General features: G+C 39.8%; 1 protein-coding gene across 1 annotated transcript; it reads right to left on the bottom strand.

Moving 5' to 3' along the window:
* Positions 1–6,453: 6,453 nt before the first annotated feature.
* Positions 6,454–18,241, bottom strand: CSTA (cystatin A). The gene is made up of 3 exons (XM_004745469.3): positions 17,988–18,241; positions 10,344–10,445; positions 6,454–6,698 (listed from the first exon to the last, which is right to left on the bottom strand). The coding sequence occupies exons 1-3, from the start codon at positions 18,051–18,053 to the stop codon at positions 6,570–6,572; spliced, it is 297 nt and encodes a 98-aa protein (XP_004745526.1). The 5' UTR covers positions 18,054–18,241; the 3' UTR covers positions 6,454–6,569.
* Positions 18,242–18,579: the final 338 nt, after the last annotated feature.

The following is an 18,579-nucleotide window of genomic DNA, read 5'->3' on the forward strand; positions in this document are numbered from 1 at the left end:
GCCACAAAGTTAAGTCACAAGGAGAGAGAAAGAGATTGTACCGGCCAGGAGTTCTGCTTTTATTGGGTAGAGGGTGGGGGAACCTAGGGTTTTGCAGGCTCACTCTTTATTGGTGAATTTAAAATGTAAGAGTGGAAAGTTAAAGCATGGGAAGAGAGAAAGAAAGGAAGTGGCCCAGATGGTTAGTTACCTAAATTAACCAAGATCTCTAAAACAAGGGAGCCCACATTTGGGGGAGGTGGCTTGGTTCTTCATTTGGCCTGTGGGTGGCGCTGTGTTTATTTGAGATAGTTAACTGCAAAGAGGATAGGTCTTTGCAAGATGCCTCACCAAAGCTTAAATGAGGCACTTGTATTACAAAAGCAAAACAAATAACTGTCAGGGTTTACCCTACACACCTATTCTGTTTTTAACCTAATATCAGAAATTTTTTGTAATATTTTAAGCTTTGAAATATATTTTCAATTCTGTTAGGGGAAGTATTTCCATTAAACCTTTCCCTCTTACCTTTATATCACTCTAGTACTCAACGCTGGGTGACATTAGAATCATCTGGAATCTATTTCAGATTCTTATTCAATTAATCTGCGTGAGGCCTGGGACGCCTGGGTGGCTCAGTTGGTTGGGCATTTGCTTTCCGCTCGGGTCATGATCCCGGGGTCCTGGGATCGAGTCCCACATCAGGCTCCTTGCTCAGTGGGGAGTCTGCTTCTCCCTCTGCCTGCTAATCCCTCTGCTTGTGTTCTCTCTCCCTCTGACAAATAAATAAATAAAATCTTCGTGGGGCCTGACTTGGGACTTCTATTTTATTTTAAAGGTTTTATTTATTTCTTTGCGGGGAGAGAGAGCATAAGCGGGGGGAGGGCGCAGAGAGAGGGAGAAGCAGACATCCCACTGAGCAGGGAGCCCAGCTCTGGGTTCCATTCTGGGACTCCTGGATTATAACCTGAGCCAAAGGCAAATGCTTAACGGATGGAGTCACCCAGACGCCCCCTGACTTGGGACCTCTAAAAAATTTATAAATTAAGTGACCCTAATATGCAGGGATGATTGAGAATCACTGCACACATTACTTGATCTTCTTTCCTACTTATTCCTATTAGCTACTATGTTCTCGCTAACAGGAAGTCTACTTAACCAGTGATGGGATATGTTTATCCATTTATTCAAGTCTCTTATTTCTGACAGTGAGGTGCTGTAATTGTCTTTGCATATGTTCTGTATGTCCCTTATTAGACTAATTCTTAAACATGTGTTATATTCAGTCTTCTATACCAAAATCAGGATAAAGTACAAATAAATCTAATCAATCTGATTATAGAGTTTTGTGTATCCTGCTCTGAGTTTATAACTACAGATGTTTGTGTCAATGTTTGCATTGCTCAGAAAAGGATTCTTATTATTAGGCGATGAGATAATTTCTGGTAGTCTCTGTTACCTAAGAGCCCTATGGCATTAATATTAGCCAGCCAGTGGAGATCTTTTAGTTCATTGATTGAACTTAATATCTATGTGCTAGGAGCTGAAGGCAGATGAATAGGACAATTTCTTTATTATGAAGCATCTAGCAGGAGTCATTACATACATATATATCACTACACTATTTCAAGCTCTCCCTTGCCTCCTCCAGGGGTCAGAATAGCTGAGCAAATGAATTCTGAGCTTGTGTTAGTAGAGTGTAGGAGTGAAGAACATTGGTCCTGGAGGCAAATAGCTTGGGGTTATATCTTCACTTTATTAACTAGCCATGAGGCCCTGGGCAATAACTTAACCTCTCTATACTCAGTCTTCTGTAAAGAGGGGATAATAACAATATTTACTCATGAGGTTGTTATGGGAATTAAGTGAGTTGTAGGTGTAAATTCTTTAGAATACTACCTTGTATATAATAAGCGCTTAATATATAGTATTATTATTTGGGGATGGGAATTAACAAGTGGCACTAATAGGGTGATGAACATACTGCAGAACACAGAGGGAGACATTATTTAGGGCATCTTTAAAATGAATTTCTTTTCCCTCCTCTCATTTCTCTGTCCATTCCTTCTACTTCTTCCTTATACGCCTTCCTAACAATCCAATCCAAAATCCATTAGGTAGGCCCAAGGAAGGAATGCAATGAACAATTATATGCCAATAAATTAGATAATGCAGATGAAATGGATAAATTTTTAGAAAGACAATACCAAAACCATCTTAAGAAAATCTAAATAGACCTACAACAAGAGATTAAATTAGTAATCAAAAACTTCCCATAAAGAAAAGCCCAGGCCCAGATAGCTCCACTGCTGAATTCTACCAAACATTTAAAGAAGAATAAATACCAATTCTACACAAACTCTTCCAAAAAGTAGAAGAGGAAGACTTTCCTACTCATTCAATGAGACCAGTATTATACAGATACCAAAGCCAAAGACATCATAAGGAAACTACAGATCAATATCTCTCATGAATATGGATGTAAAAATCCTCAACAAAATGCTAGCAAACCAAATCTAGCACATAAAAAATAATTACACACCATGACCACATGGGATTCATTCTAGGAATGTGAAGTTGGTTTAACATTCAAAAACCAATTAATGTAAAGCATTATAGTGAAAGAATAAAAACAAAACCACATGAACATCTTAAAAGACACAGAAAAAAAAGGCATTTGACAAAATCCAATAGCCTTGGGTACCTGGATGGCTCAGTGGGTTGGGCCTCTGCCTTCAGCTCAGGTCATGATCTCAGGGTCCTGGGATCGAGCCCCGCATCGGGCTCTCTGCTCAGCAGGGAGCCTGCTTCCCCCTCTCTCTCTGCCTGATGCTCTGCCTACTTATGATCTCTCTCTGTCCAATAAATAAATAAAATATTTTTAAAAAATCTTTTAAAAAAAATCCAATAGCCTTTCATAATAATGATTAAAAAAAAAAAAAACCCTAAAAGAAAATGTCACCAACTTGATAAAGGGCAATTCTACAAAAACCCCACAGCTAATAGCATACTAAATAGTGAATGACTGGATGCTAAGATCTTGTTCTCTAAGAATCCCTTAGGGATCCTGATCCCTAAGATTAGGAACAAGACAACAATGCACACTCTCACCACTTCTATTTAACTTTATACCAGAAGTTCTAGACAGTAAAGGCGAAATAAAAGATACTCAGATTGGAAAGGAAGAAGCAAAACTCTCTCTTTGTAGATGGCATTACCTTGTTGTATAGGAAAATCCTGAGAAATCTACCAATAAACAAAGTTCAGCAAGTTTGAAGAATACAAGGCCCAATATACAAAAATTGATTGCATTTCTATACATATGCAATTAACAAGCCAAATGAAATTAAGAAAATGATTTCATTTACAATAGCATCCATAAGAATAAAATCATTAGAAATAAATTTAACAAATATGTGCAAAACATACTCTGAAACGTATAGAACACTGTGGAAAGAAATTACAGAAAATGCAAATATTTGAGGAAATATCCCATGTTCATGGGTTGGAAGGTTTCTTGTGTTAAAATGGCATTACTCCTCAAATCTACAGATTCAATATCCTAGCTGACTTCTTTGTAGAAACTTAGAAGCTGATTCTAAAATTCATACAGAATTTCAAAGGGCCAGAAGAACCAAAACATTCTTGAAAAAGAAGAACGAAGTTGGAGGATTCCAACTTGTTGATTTCAAAACTTACTAAGAAGCAACAGTAATCAAGAAAAGTGTGGTATTGGGCACCTGGGTGGCTCACTCAATTAAACATCTGCCTAGGTCATGTTCAGGTCATGTTCCCAGGGTCCTGGGATCGAGTCCAAAATTGGGTGCCCTGATCAGTGGGGAGTCTGCTTCTCCCTCTTCCTCTGCCCCTACCCCCCTCTCATGCTCGTGCTCTCTCTCAAATAAATAAAATTTAAAAAAAAAAGTGTGGTACTGGCTAAAGAAAGATATGTAGATTAATGGAATAGAAATGAGGGTCCAGAAATGAATTTATGACTGTGATGTTTTGACAAGGGTGCCAAGACCATTCAGTGTGGAAATGAACAGACTTTTCAACAAATGGATAGCCACACAAACAACTAGGTAGCCCACTTACAAAATGATCAGGTTGGATCCTTACCTCACACTATTTATAAAAATTAACTCAAAAGGGATTAAGTGCCTAAAGGTAAATATTAAAACTACACAACTCCTGATGATTCACAGACCTGTACCCCTGGGACAAATAGTATATTATATGTTAATTTTTAAAAAACATTAAAATGTTTTTAAAAGTGAAAAAAAAAGATAAACAACTCTCTAAGTTTTCTTAAAAAAATAAAACTATATAACTCTTAAGAAAACATAGGAGTAGGGGCACCTGGGTGGCTCAGCGGGTTAAAGCCTCTGCCTTCTGCCCGGGTCATGATCCCAGGACCCTGGGATGGAGCCCCACGTTGGGCTCTCTGCTCAGTGCAGAGCCTGCTTCTCTCTCTCTCTCTGCCTGCCTCTCTGCCTACTTGTGTTCTCTGTCAAATAAATAAATAAATAAAAATCTTTAAAGAAAAAAAAAAAGAAAACATTGGAGTAAATCATTATGTGCTTGGATTTGGTAAAGGATCCTTAGATCTGACACCAAAAGCACAACTTAAGAGAAAAAAACACAATTTGGATTTCATTAAAATAAAAACCTTTTACACTTCAAGGACAGCATCAAAAAGTAAAAAGAACCACAGAAGAGGAGAAAATAATTACAAATCATACATCTGATGAGGGACTTGTATCCCAAATACGCAAAGAAATCTTTTAACTCGATAATAAAGACAAATTGATTTAAAAATGGGCAAAGGATCTGAATAGACATTTTGCCAACTAGGAAGATATGCAAATGGATATTAAGATCATGAAGGGGGGGTGCCTGGGTGGCTCAGTGGTTTAAAGCCTCTGCCTTCAGCTCAGGTCATGATCCCAGGGTCCTGGGATCAAGCCCCACATCGGGCTCTCTGCTCAGCAGGGAGCCTGCTTCCCCCTCTCTCTCTGCCTGCCTCTCTGCCTACTTGTGATCTCTGTCTGTCAAATAAATAAAGAAAATCTTAAAAAAAAAAAAAAAGATCATGAGGGGTACTTGACATCATTTGTCATCAGGGAAATACAAACCAAAACCATAATATGATGCCACTTCATGCCCACTTTGATGGCTAGACTCAGAAAGGTAGAAAATAATAAGTGTTCAGGATGGGGAGAAATCCCAACCCTCCTACACTGCTGGTGGGAATGTAAAATGGTGCAGCTACTTTGGAAAACAGTCTGTAAGTTCCTTGAACAATTAAACATACAGAGTTGCCATATGAAACAGCAATTTCACTCTTAGGTATCAGTCCAAGAGAAATGAAAACATGTATGGACAAAAAAGAAAAGTATGCAGATGTTTATACATTTCCATAATAGTCAAAAAGTGAAAGCAACCCAAATATCCACCAACTGATAAGCGGATGAGCAAAATATCCATAAAACTGAATAATCTTTGGCCATAAAATGGAAAAAAATATCAGCACATGCTTCAACATAGATGAATCTCCAAAATATGCCAAGAGGAAGAAGCCAGTTGCAAAAACCCATATGTGATTTCATACATATGGAATGCCTAGAATAGGCAAATTTACAGAGACACATAGAAAGTAAGTAAATTAGTGGTTGCTTAGGGGTGAAGATGTGGAGGAAGATGGGGGATGATAGCTATAAGGTATGGGGTTTCTTTTTGAGGTGATGAAAATGTTCTCAAATTAGCTAAGCGACAGTTGCACACATTTTTAAATATACGAAAAACTATTGAATGGTATAGTTTAATTGGGTGAAGTATATGGTATATAAATTATTTCTCAATAGAGTGTTAGAAAAAAGAAAAATAGCAACTAAATGAAACATGTGGTTTTGGATTGGAGCTCTTAGCAATTAAAGACATTTTGGGGACGACTGGGGAAACTGAATGGTGTCTGGGGACTAAATGTTAGTAAATCTATCAGTGTTAATTTTCTGATTTTGACGGTTGTATTTCAGCTATTCAGAAGAAAATGCTGGTTCGTAGGAAATGCACCCTGAATATTTGTTAGTGATGGGTCATCACTGTAGGTAACTTACTCTCAATGCCTGGGAAAAAAAGTTTTTTTGAGACTTATCTGTAAGTTTGAAGGCATTTCAAAATATAAATGTATTTTGTAAAATTCCTGATTTAATTTTAAAATGTGAGGCTAGGGGATGGAATAGTGGATTCTCCTCAACCAGAGGGCACTGCTAGTACATGATCTAGCCTGCCTATGGTGTGTGGGAATGGTCGTAGTGGTAGTCTCATCCTTTAGCAGGTCTCATTGGGCCTGACCAATTTCTCTGTAAGATTTCCAATTGACATTAAGTTGCACGGAATTTCTTCTCTAAAACAATAATGTTGACTTTGAGAAAGAAAAGGTGAATACTATTTAGTACAATAAAAGAGAAATGGTTGTAGAAATCAATTTATTTGAAAAGGAATGCTTCTTTATTGATAGTTACATTTATTAGCAGGGAACATTAATCAGTAGCCAGTGGAAAACATCAGACCACTTCGGGAACATGCTGCTAAAAGCCTGTGATCTCATCGTCCTTGCTTTTGTCAGTCTGGTAAGCAGTAAGTGTCAAAGTAGAATTTTGTTGAGGAAGGCCTTTGAATACTTTCATGTGAATATAACTATTATCACCTACTCGCACCTAAAAGATAAACAAAGAAAAAAAAATGAAAAGGAGATTCATTCAGATGCATCTATGCCAAGGGAAATAAGCTTTTCAGGAACAGTATTTCTAGATCAGAATTCTTAGACCTTGATTTTCATAAACCTACCACCTTATTTTATGAGAAAGGACAGGCTAAAGGCATGGCAAGAGGCATAAGCCCTTATTTTATTTCATTATTTTATTTTATAATTTCCTACTGCTTGGGCACAATGAAAGTGTATTTCATTTTCAAAGATGCACAGAGCAAGAAAACAAGTGACAGTCTCCTTATTGATTCTGTTTTCTGACTTCCAGACTGGGGTACTTTATTAGCCACATGATTTGAAAAGGGAGGAGAAAATCAGAATTGTCCTAGAAAATTTGGGAGGTGTGGTTGCCATATCTATATTAGCACCTACATTATAAAAGCCCACTGATAGGACTGAGCAGAGAGCAGGGGATGGACAGTCTATAGTGTCCCTTTAAAGTAAAGGGATCTTGCTGGTTAGTCATTGGTGTGAAAATTGAAATGGGGGCACCTGGGTGGCTCAGTGGGTTAAGCTCAGGTCATGATCTCAGGGTCCTGGGATCGAGTCCCGCATCGGGCTCTCTGCTCAGCAGGGAGTCTGCTTCCTCCTCTCTCTCTCTCTGCCTGCCTCTCTGCCTACTTGTGATCTCTGTCTGTCAAATAAATAAATAAAATCTTTAAAAAAAGAAAAGAAAATTGAAATGGTAGTATGGGCATGAACCTGAAACCTAGAAAATCATGATGAGAATTTCTACTTTTGTTTTTGGTTGGGACAATAAAAATTTTGTCTTAGAATAATATTTTTTATGTTCTGATGTCCCTTCCTAATTAACAAATGCCATTCAGCAAATGTTTACTATGATTCAAAGGCTATGATGAACATTGTATATACTTCTTACTATAGGCCTGAACAAAGGTAGAAAAATAACAGTTTTACAAATGGAGAAGCAGATTAGAAGAGATTAAATAATTTTCCATAAATCTCTCAGCTAGTAAGCGACAGAGTCAAAACCTAAATCTAGAGTCCAAAATCGATGTTCTTTTCACTCTATAGTGTAACCACTTTTTTTTCATGTAGGTTCCACACCCAGCATGGAACCCAGTGCGGGGCCTGAACTCACAACCCTGAGATCAAGACCCAAGCTGAGAGCAGGAGTTGGATGCTCAACGAATTGAGCCCCCCAGATTCCCCTACAGTTTAACGTTTTAAAAGTATTCTGCGTTTGGACAGGACATCAGCCTTTGCAGACATTATTAGAAGCAGCACAGCCAGTAGATAAGAATCAGACCACCTGGGTTCAAATCCTGGCCCTCTCTTATAATTGTATGACCTTTGTTAGTTACTTCATCCCCCTGAGGCTCCATTTTCTCATCAGTAACACAAGGGAAATGATCATACTTATCTCATAGATTTGTTGAGAGGATTAAAAGAGAATACATGCTCAGCTCTTAGAGCCTGGCACGTTGTAAATTTCTAGCTCTTTTATTTCACACAACACCTGGCAAAGTAGGGTTTTTTTTTTAATTTTAATTTTTTATTTTGTTAAGAGATTTTATGTATTTATTTGGCAGACAGAGATCACAAGTAGGCCGAGAAGCAGGCAGAGAGAGAGAGAGAGAGGAGGAAGCAGTTTCCTTGCTGAGCAGAGAGCCCCTGGGATCATGACCTGAGCTGAAGGCAGAGGCTTTAACCCACTGAGCCACCCTGGCACCCTGCAAAGTAGGTTTTTATCTGAATCGTGCAGATAAGGGCATTGTGGCTCAGGGAAGATGAGGGGCTGTGATCACACAGGGACTCCTAGTGGAACAAGTTGAATAAGGTTCCAACCCGGAACTGTCTGACACCAGAAAGCCTGTAGCCCTTCCATTCCTCCACCTGCCTCTTGATAGATAGATACTTGGGAAAGAACACAGAAGGTCACTTCACCAGAAAGACCTTAAATGTAGAGAGCGGTTCAGAGCAGAGATCAACTAGACAGCCAGGAAATAATGAGGGAACTGGAGTTAGGAGTTGTAATCCAGTAGGAGAAATTTGACTAGGCAGGTGGTCTCTCTCTCTTTTTTTTAAATCCTTTTAGGTAGGTGGTCTTAAGGGATGGAATTTTTAAGTTTTCTGAGGAGTTTTTTAAGAAATGCATCAGCTGGTTACTATATGAAATTTATGAACTTAGACTAATTATAAATTATTAAAATAATGATCCCAATTTTGATGGAATGTTTCTTGTCTTCGAACAAAATCATTTTTAACTGGAAAAATGTTTTTCAGCTGTGAAGAAAGCAGATTGAGAAAGGGGGAAACAATGTTGCTGCTTTCTAAGTATCAGGCAGGATCTCATTCATGTGAGCCACCCCAGGACCTGGCATATACTAGGAGCTCAAATTTGGTAGGACTGGGCTGATCCATTTACATGACCCAGTGTTGTAATTTTCCTATGCTGAGGTGGTTAGGACCTCTTACTTTATTGTATTTTACTTTATTTTTTGCAGAAAGCATTAAAAAATATTTCATTTATTCATTTATTTCTCTGAGAGAGGGAAAGAGAGAGCACAAGCAGGGGGAGCAACAGGTAGAGGGAGAAGCAGGATCCCCACTGAGCAAGGAGCCTGATGTGGGACTTGATCTTAGGACCCTGAGATCATGACCAGAGACCATGGCAGATGCCAACAGCAGACGTGAGCCACCCAGGCATCCCTGAAAACATTTTTTTAACATTTTATTTCTTAAGTAGCTAATTGTTAAAGAGGAATAAGCCAGACTGTGCCTTGGTCAAATGATTTTGTAAATCTCAAGTATATGTGTTTGAATGTCTGTTGTTATTATTTATTTATCTGATTTATTAAATCAGAATTATCATCTCAGTGCGAAAGAATGAAGATGGGTCTCAAATATCGATGGTTGACTAGTTGAATTGTTTCCCTCTTAACTTCACAACCATTTTCTTCAAATAGAACTGGATAGTGCATCATTTAGTTTAATGATATAGTTATAAAATTAATCTTAAAATTATTTTAAATGCTCCACTGTTTTAAACTATACCTACAGTGTCACAAATTGAATCCACTTACTTGAATTGACAAATGATTTTAATTTTATTAACCAGAATACTGTGTAAAGAACAACAGTAGCTTTAGTTATTTTCCCACCCAAAATTACTTTAAATCATTCCTAAAATCCATTTAATTTAGACACATAGATTCACAAGGATTCCATAAAGAGTGGAATAAGTTTCAAGATAGCATCTGGTCCAGCTCCAGGCCTTCAGGCAACCGAGATATCCTCTCATTTCACACAAAAAGCGCCACGGCCACAAACTAAGCATTCTTGGAAACATTATGAAATTTCTTTCTATACAATTTCCAAAAATTGTAATTTGTAAATTCTAATTGTAATTTGGAAGGAGTCAATTTGGAAAGCTTTCTAAATTCACAGGAAACAGATGGTGGCAATATATCATCATCTGCCAAATTTAAGAGTCTAACACTTGGGAAATTTCATTTAGGACAACCAGAAGGGACAAAATATATGGTCAGGGTAACAGGGAACATCACCCAAAGTGGGAAATGCAGTATCTTTTAGTACTGATGTGAACCCAGTAAGGATGTTGAACTCTAACCTTAATGTAGTAATTTATTCCAGCAACTACTTGAGTTTTATACTCTACAGCTTCAAATTCTTCATAAGTCTCGTTTGTTTTTTCTTCAAGCTGAGGTTTAACCTTAGAAGGAAAAAAAAGGAAACACATTATATCAAAGCTATAATGGATTCCACTTATGTGATTTTCAAGTCTGGGAAACTCGTGCTTCTAAAGGTCCTCAAACATCATAATAAGAACTATTTTCAGTATTTCAAGGAAAAGAAAAGATCTGCCTTTAATAAGATTACATGAGCTAGCTAAAATGTTAAATTTTGTGGCTTTTGGCTGAATTTGCATCAAGTCAGTGTGGTAATATGGCAACATGGTAATATTTTCACTAGTAGAACTCTGATATATATGTCTTTGATTAATAAAAATGGGAGAGCAATAATTACTATTTCACCTGAATTTTTTTTTATTTTGAAGTAATTTCAGACTCAAAGTTACAAAAATAGTATAGTATACCTCAAGATCCTTGATCTAATCACATCTGTAATTTCCTTTGCCATGTAAGATAGCACATTTATAAGACTCAGGGATTAGGATGTTGGCCACCATTCTGTCTACAACAGAGGGATTATAAACTTTGGTGGCAGCATGCCTAAACCCTGACATGACAAGGGAATGGTGTGTCTCAAATTCAATATGTGAACTTTTACTGGATTTACCAGTTTTCAGTATCGGTCTTTCATTCCTTCTCTCAGCTGAGGCTGATACGCTAGTTGCCACTCTGTTCTCTCTGACTCACTCTCTGTGAAGAGTAGGGCTCCAGAATTCTGCCAGAGCTTGAGATAAATGAAAGGGAAAGATTTGGGGGTGGCCTAACTGCTCCTGATACAGATCTGCTGCTCTCAGTTTTCCCGGCTTTAGCCCCGTGCCTCACTCTCATTGTCCTACGTTTCTGGCATTGCTCGTGTTTGAGCCGTTTGGAATTCTGCACCACGAATCCGCTTGCTGCTGGCTCATCACTCCCATCTGGGGTTGGGCTCCATCTAAGTGGCCAGTCATTTTCCATTGTTCATCTGTTTCCCATCTTCCAAGGTTTGGTCAGTATCTTTGAGGTGGTGTTTGCCTATCTCCATTGTCTCTCTAGGTGTGGGCTTGTGCCTTTTCCCCCTTATTTTTTCCTGTCATCTAGAGGGAAAAGAAAATAGATGTGTATGTTCAATATACCTTGTTTCTTGGATAGTTGCCTCCCTGCTATTCACTCAAGCATTTTACATGTTTCAGGCTGGTCTCCCATGCATCTAGGTTCTCCCAAGGCCATTCAGGCCTTCCCATCCGTGGGCGGACATATTGAATTCCTTTTCTATCAGCCCCTTGGTTTGGGTGCCAGAGTTGGTTTTCAAAGATGTAAATGTTTCCCAACTTTTTGAGTTCTTAGACCACTTTTGAGGGTAAAACACTTCACGGACCACCACCCATTTCTCCTGTGACCTTCAGAATAGATGGGAAGAAGGTGTTATTGCTTTCTTGAGATGGAAAATGAAGCTTCAGAGTGGAGAAAGGAAGAAGACAAATTGTGAGGAGGAAAAAATCAGAAATGGGAAGTGGGGAATGAGAGAGGGGGAAAAAGATAGAAGTGCAGAGAGAAGTCAAGTAAGGAGAAGAGTTACTGTTTTCTTGCTTCTCCTATCTAACACTTCTGAGTCAATGCTGGGTACTGGTCAAGTTAAAAGCTGAGTTGGAAAGGGTTAATCTCCAAACCCAAAGTTATCCAGTTAAATCTTATTTTACAAACGAGAGGACCAAGGCTATGAAGAGACCATGACTGCTTAAGGCTGAAAAATTATTAATTACAGTTACTTAAGGTTTTCAATCCCTTGCCCGATAGCTTAAGTATCTGATTTATCTGTTGTAATGATCTGTATTCCTTCTGGTTTCCAGTCTTTTAGTCATTGTTTTTTTTAACCACATATCAGAAAATTTTATTTCTATTTGTCCTTGTCTTAAAAAACATACAAAATCTATAACATTTTCACTGCATCGGTGCAGTTTACAAGTCCAGAGTCTTCCATAAGAGAGCTGATTTCCAGTGTCCTGGTTTGTTTTGGTAAGTACACGGGCACCTGTCAGACTGTGTGCCGTGATTTCAGGTTTACGGCACTTAGAGCCTGTAGCCTTGCTCTCTCTTCCCAGTAGAACAGGCTGGTATTCTTCTAATGTCGGATGCTATGAACCAGGGGTGGGAGGGGTGGAGGTTGAGGTCGAAGCTGAGGAGCAGGAAAGGGGCAAAATAAGAAGGAACTGGTCAGTGAAACCTTAATTTTCAGAAGGCAAGCTTGGTACTGAAAGACCCCCCCAAGGGATGGGTGCTGGGAGGGTGGATGTCAGCTGGGAGTGGTGGTCTGGGACCTGCTGGAACACAGACAGACCTTGAGCTGAACACAGTTGGTGTTCCCCTTCCCTAGCCTTCCATACACAGTCGTGGCTGAGATGATGGAAGAAACAGTATGAGCCCAGCCACTGTCACTCGGGCCCCAGCCCGGAGAAGGACGCTCTCAGGGAGGAGCGGCTGGTCAAATACAATTACCCTAGGGTTGTTCATATATTTTTACTGTTGTAGGGAATGAATCTTGGTGAGTTGTTAGTCCTCTGGGATCTGAGGATTTGAGCTGTGTTGCACCCAACACACCTAGGCACTTTCCCTATCTATAATCATTCTGCAAAAACTTTAGACTATGCATAAAATAGGGAAGAATGGATAGAAAGGTAATAGTGGCAACATGGGTAGGCCATATTTTGGCATGTTTTCCAGAGAAGGAAGGAGAGTTTGGGTTTAGCATGAAAGTGTAGTAGGGCTGATGAGAAATGACCTATAGACATTTGTCATCTGTTCGTTTTTGAGGGAAGGGCAAGCGTGGGGCAAGGCACCTAGTATGCAAGAAATGATGGCACCCCACGTAAGAGAGGAAAGGCAGAGTCTTTGACTAGAGGGAGGAATGAGATCCAACAAGGGATATGGAAATTGGGAGTGTTCTTGTACCAGCTGACGGCAATCTTTAGGAGACGGAACTGAGACACAGGCTGGAGGGGCCATGGGGATGGGAGAGATTGAAAAGCCAAGAAGAGAGAAGGCCCAGGTCCACCTCTCTGGGGCTCTAGAAAAAGGCCAACAGGATGTGACTGACAGGATGTTCCGGCAGCCCCAGGTTCCTGTTGCAGTTGTTCGCTGGCATACATTCATAAATTTGTACTGAGCGAGTTTCTGTGGTTCTGCAACTTCCTTGAGCAAAGTTCTCTGAACCTGGAGCAGAAGCTGAAGAGGAAGTGGTGGCAATGGGGGTGATGTGTAATTGAGGACTGGAATGCCGGAATTTCACAGGGTCAACAGAAATCAAGGGTGGAAGAATGCCTGAAGCCAATCACGGTCCAGGCTGGATGAGCACTCAAGTGGGCCTGAGCATGTTCTGTTGATGAAGATGGGAGGGTGAGGGCCTGAAAGACCGTGGTGTGGCTGAATGGCAGGTTCTCTGGGTGTGGGGCAGTGGCAGAGGTGATTGATGGGGAGGCGCCGGTCAGAGAGGAGAACACAAATGTGTGGGTGAGTGACAGCGGTGACACGCTGAGCTCCGGGGTGCGGTATCCATGACGGTATGCAGAGGGGGTGTTTGTATGGTGTATGGTCTGTGTGGATGCCAGGAATGGCATTCAGCAATTAGGTCTGACGTAGGGGGTGTGTGTATGTGTGCGTGTGTGTGTCTGTATCTACCTGTGAGTGCGTAATAGTACCCTTCATTTCCCAGAGTAATTATTGAAATGACAGTTCTTTCCTGCAATAAACGTGCTCAGAATTCCCATACCAATTCTCAGGTCAAATATAACCCTTATTGCCTTGAGTGTATCCCCTTTCTAAATTTCTCTGAAGGCAAGAACCATCTTCCCTTCTGTCCCTATAGCAATTCACACAGTACTGTGTACATAATGTTTTCTGAATGAAGAAACCAGGGCTGTTTTTCTTCATGGCACCTTGTCTTCCTAGAAGGAATAAGAGGATATAGAAGGGGATAGCAGAGACACTCAACTAATACAGAGAATCCTGGGAAAGGGGATTTCTTTCATGTGTACTTGGGAACAAGCTCTATTTGCATCCTTTAGTAATATGTGATACATAACTACCATTCAGTTCAGTCTCCTTCATCTTCAGAATGGGGACTCTTTTCTCCTGCCTTCAGAAATGTTCAAGGCTCCTCAACCTGGAACTCTTTGTTTGATTTTCTTCTCTTTCTGACCTTATCCAACATCCCTCTTTCTTTTTTTTTTTTTTTTAAGTAAGCTATTTATTTATCGGAGAGAGAGAGAAAGTGGGAGCACAAGCAGGGGAATTGAAATGGCAGGCAGAGGGAGAAACAGGCTTCCTGCTGAGCAGGGAGCCAGATGTGGGACTCTATTCCATGACCCGAGCTGAAGGCAGACACTTAACTGGCTGAGCCATGCAGGCATCCCTCCCTTCTTCATTGTGACGTCAAATTCCTTAAACCTGCAGTTCCCACTTTTTCTTTGATGCTTTCACCTCTCTGTGAGATGGCCTCCCATTCCTTCCCTTCTCTCCCAGATGGAGTTCTTCCTTCAGCTGGCATTCCACTGAGAAAACTCTCTGTTAAGGAGAGCGAGAGCCGATAAACTTAAGCTCCTCTAAGAATACCTGCATTTTAAAAAGAGTGGCAGTATCGTAGCCAATGCGGTTTATCCGAGGCGCGATTATTGCTAATTAAAAAGTGAGTTAAAAAAAAATAGAATACATTAAAAAACAAAGGGATAAAATGACAAGGGAAACGACAGGTAGTGGTGGTCTTCCTTAGGACCACCTCAGATCAGACTAAGTGTATAACTCCCAACACCTGCCCATTTGCCTGACTCTGACTGGGCACCTAACTAACTCTGTAATCTTGGAGAAGATGTTTGATTATATTTCTTCACCTACAAGTGGTTTTGGTAATACCTGCCTCTTGGGGTTGTGTGTGTGGAGATTAATTTTATCCTTCATGGGAAAGTGCTTCCTAAACTGCCCATTCTTCTGCCTTCTAATAGTTATTTGGGAATTGCCCCCTAAGGTTCTCCTGGGAGAGGGAAGCCAAATGATAACTGGGAGCTTAATACCTGAGAAGCTGAACTACTACACAGTAATTATTCACTTGAAAGTTAGGAGCTTTGATGGGCAAACTCTAATGTCCTTCCTGGTCCCAAACCTATGATTTAAACAATGTTCTTAATTGGAGATTGTTTTATTATGTTTCAGTTATCCTGGCTTCTCTAAATGGACTCTAAACCCCTTGAGGACAGGGACCATGTCTTAAAGTCCTTATGTATCTTCTGTAACATTTAATACAATGCTGGACACCTAAGAGATAGTCAAGAAATGATTCATTGGTATTCATTTCTCAAATTGATTGAAATCCGAGGCTGGCTGCTCACACGGATAAGGCAATTTGCCATACCACATATTTCCCTCAACCCCCATGCTTCTCCATGTTCCTGCCACTGTATAGTGGAAAAGGCAAGTGGTCAAAAATCTGAAGATAGGCTAGCTTCTTAACTAGGCAGGTATTAACCTCTTTGAATCTCAGTTTGAAATCTCATCTGAGATATGGACATGATGATTTCCTTCCCTGTGCTGGGGGTTATAAAGACCAACTGAGAGGTCAAATGGAGGACAAGGCTTTTAAAACCACAGTGCACCTTTCTAAGAGTGATATAACTATTGTTCATACCTATCTCTCATTCTGCCTCCTTGACAGGGCTGGAGCCTGAGGTAAGCAGCAAGAAACACGCTTTCAAATTAGTTTCATAATTTAAGATGTGGCTCACAGATGGTTTTTTTTTTTTAATGCAAGGCCTTCTTATAGCTTCTTACTAAAAAAATTATTCTTGCTAACCAAGATAGGCTTTTTAAAAATCATTGAAATTTTCTGCACACTCTCTTTACGTGGAATCTCTGTTATTCCCCCATTTCCCTTATAGCTCTGTTTCCTGGAAAATCTCAGGGGGATTTTCCAAGGTCACGGGTAACTTTGGGCAAAGATTTGAAGCAAATAACTGTGAAGCCTCACCTATGCATATTTTTTTCTTGTTTTCAGGTCATTTTATGCACATCACCTTAGGTAGTCCTTACAGCTCTGAGATCAGCAGAGCAAAAGGTGTGATCTTCATCTTACAAATAGAATTAAGAATTTTTTTTTGCAGGGCTCTGCTTTTGTTTTTTATTTATTTTTTAAAAAGATTTATCTATTTAAGAGAGAGAGAGAGCAGGGAGTGAGGCAGAGGGAGAGGGAGAGAGTCTTAAGCAGACTGTGTGCTGAGCGCAGAGCCTGACACAGGGCTCGATCTCAGACCCTGCGATCATGACCTGAGCTGAAACCAAGATTCAGAGGCTCTACAGGCTGCACCACCCAGGTGCCCCCAGTGTTCTGCTTTTAGAAAACCCATCTCCCGTAGGCCTCTTGGATTTACGTATCTCCAGATCTGTAGCCAGTGAGGTCATGGACAGCAGCCTGGGTATCACCAGGGAGCGGGCTAGAAATTCAGGTTCTCAGACCCACCCTACCCCAGATTCTGAGTCAGAATCTCCATTTTAACAAGACCCCCAGGTAATATATGTATACATTGAAGTTTGTGAATACTGAAGATTGAGAATTCTGACCTCAAATAAAGGTACTAATGACTTAACATTATCTTTTGGAAGAAGGAAAGCTACAAAAGTATCTTTTTTCAAAAAGAACTCTTGAAAGGGAAACATTTATCCCCAAAGAATGAGTTGACAGAAATCCAGGCATCGCATCTCTAGAGAACATTCCAGAGCCTTAACATAGAAATCCTATCTCTTTCACTTACACAAGTAGCCAGTCTTATTTGCCAGGGTCATAGAAAGAAGTTTCAGAGAGAAAAAACAAGGAATGATACAAGAAAATAGGGAAACAATTTACAAACCTAACATGATAATTTATATATATTTTCTTTTCATAAAATAAACAGTATAATAAAATTTTATCATATAGATGATAGCTAATCAAACATGTAAAAAATGTATCAACTTGCTAAAAACATTGAGTTCTGTTTTCACCATCATCAGTTTCAGAATCAGCATAGACTATGCCACTCCCCTTCTAGTTTAATCATATTCTCAATATGACGAGACTATAATTTTTTCTATGTAGTCAAATTGGCAGGAAGTGTGGAAGTGGATTGTCTTTGCAATGTTGCTCTTCATTTAACCCATTTAAAAAAATTTCCCCGCAAAGCGTGCGAAGTCTAGTTTGTCAAATTGTTAAAAAGCTGATTTAATTACATGTTGGCTCCATTTGGTAAGATTAGAAGCTTCATCAGAAACTGAATTAGTAATCCTGGACTCATACATTGGAAGCCTATAAAGATGACCCAATATAAATTCTTTTATAAATGGGGAAACTGAGGCTCTGAGAAGGGATGTTACATGTTCAAGATCACTCTCGTGGTTGGGATTATTAGAGGTTTCAGCCGAAAAGGTTTTTAGTTGTAAGGAAGCCTGAACAAAACCGCACATTTCCCAATGTTCTGCTGGTTTTCATGTTCACCCACACGCGTAACACGGCCCCCCTAGGAACCAAGATTTTGGATCAATCCTCTTCATGAGATATACCAACTCACCTCATTAGCAATCTCCTGGATTTCTGGAGTGGCCGGTTTGGCTTCAGTTAAGCCTCCAGGTATCATTTTGGCTAATTGCTTCTTTGCTAGGCAGGATGCTGGAACTGAAGTGATCAAGGAAGCGTGGAGACTCTGGTTTTTAAAGAGGGTGTTGCTCAACAAGCTCCACCTCCAGAAGGTTCTCTTTTTCACAAAGAGCAAAAAGGCACAGGGAAAATGAATATTTCTCAAAGCAAGCCATGCTGCTTCCTCAACAGAATAGGCCAGTAGGAATTGGGGAGATTGAGGGCTGAGGATGAACAAATGGGTGTGCCTGCCGAGTCACATCCTCACAGGGAGTCAGACTTCCCCGCGTTCTCTTTGACGTTGGTTCCATCCTGTTGCATCTGAAGAATGAAATCTGGAGCCACGACCAGAGTTTCCCAATGTGTAAAACCTCTAATACAAAGTTTTATACTTTAAAGGTATATGTATTAATAATGTCAAGGTTGGTTGTTTAGAATTTATTCGACTTTATAAAGAAAGTAAAAGAGTCTGGAGAGCCTTGGCTGGATACTTGAATTTTACTGTTTATTTGTGTGTTTGTTTTATA

Source organism: Mustela putorius, unplaced genomic scaffold, assembly GCF_011764305.1.
Source record: "Mustela putorius furo isolate JIRA1106 unplaced genomic scaffold, ASM1176430v1.1 tig00003834_pilon_pilon_pilon, whole genome shotgun sequence".
NCBI classification, from domain to species: Eukaryota; Metazoa; Chordata; class Mammalia; order Carnivora; family Mustelidae; genus Mustela; species Mustela putorius.

What these genes read in the sequence shown, in the direction of transcription:
- CSTA (XM_004745469.3), bottom strand. Translation starts at nt 18,053, where the DNA reads ATGATACCTGGAGGCTTAACTGAAGCCAAACCGGCCACTCCAGAAATC. An exon ending in TCCAGGAGATTGCTAATGAG is followed by an intron (nt 10,446 to 17,987) that starts GTGAGTTGGTAT and finishes TTTCCTTCTAAG; the next exon opens with GTTAAACCTCAGCTTGAAGA. An exon ending in GAATAAATTACTACATTAAG is followed by an intron (nt 6,699 to 10,343) that starts GTTAGAGTTCAA and finishes TTTATCTTTTAG; the next exon opens with GTGCGAGTAGGTGATAATAG.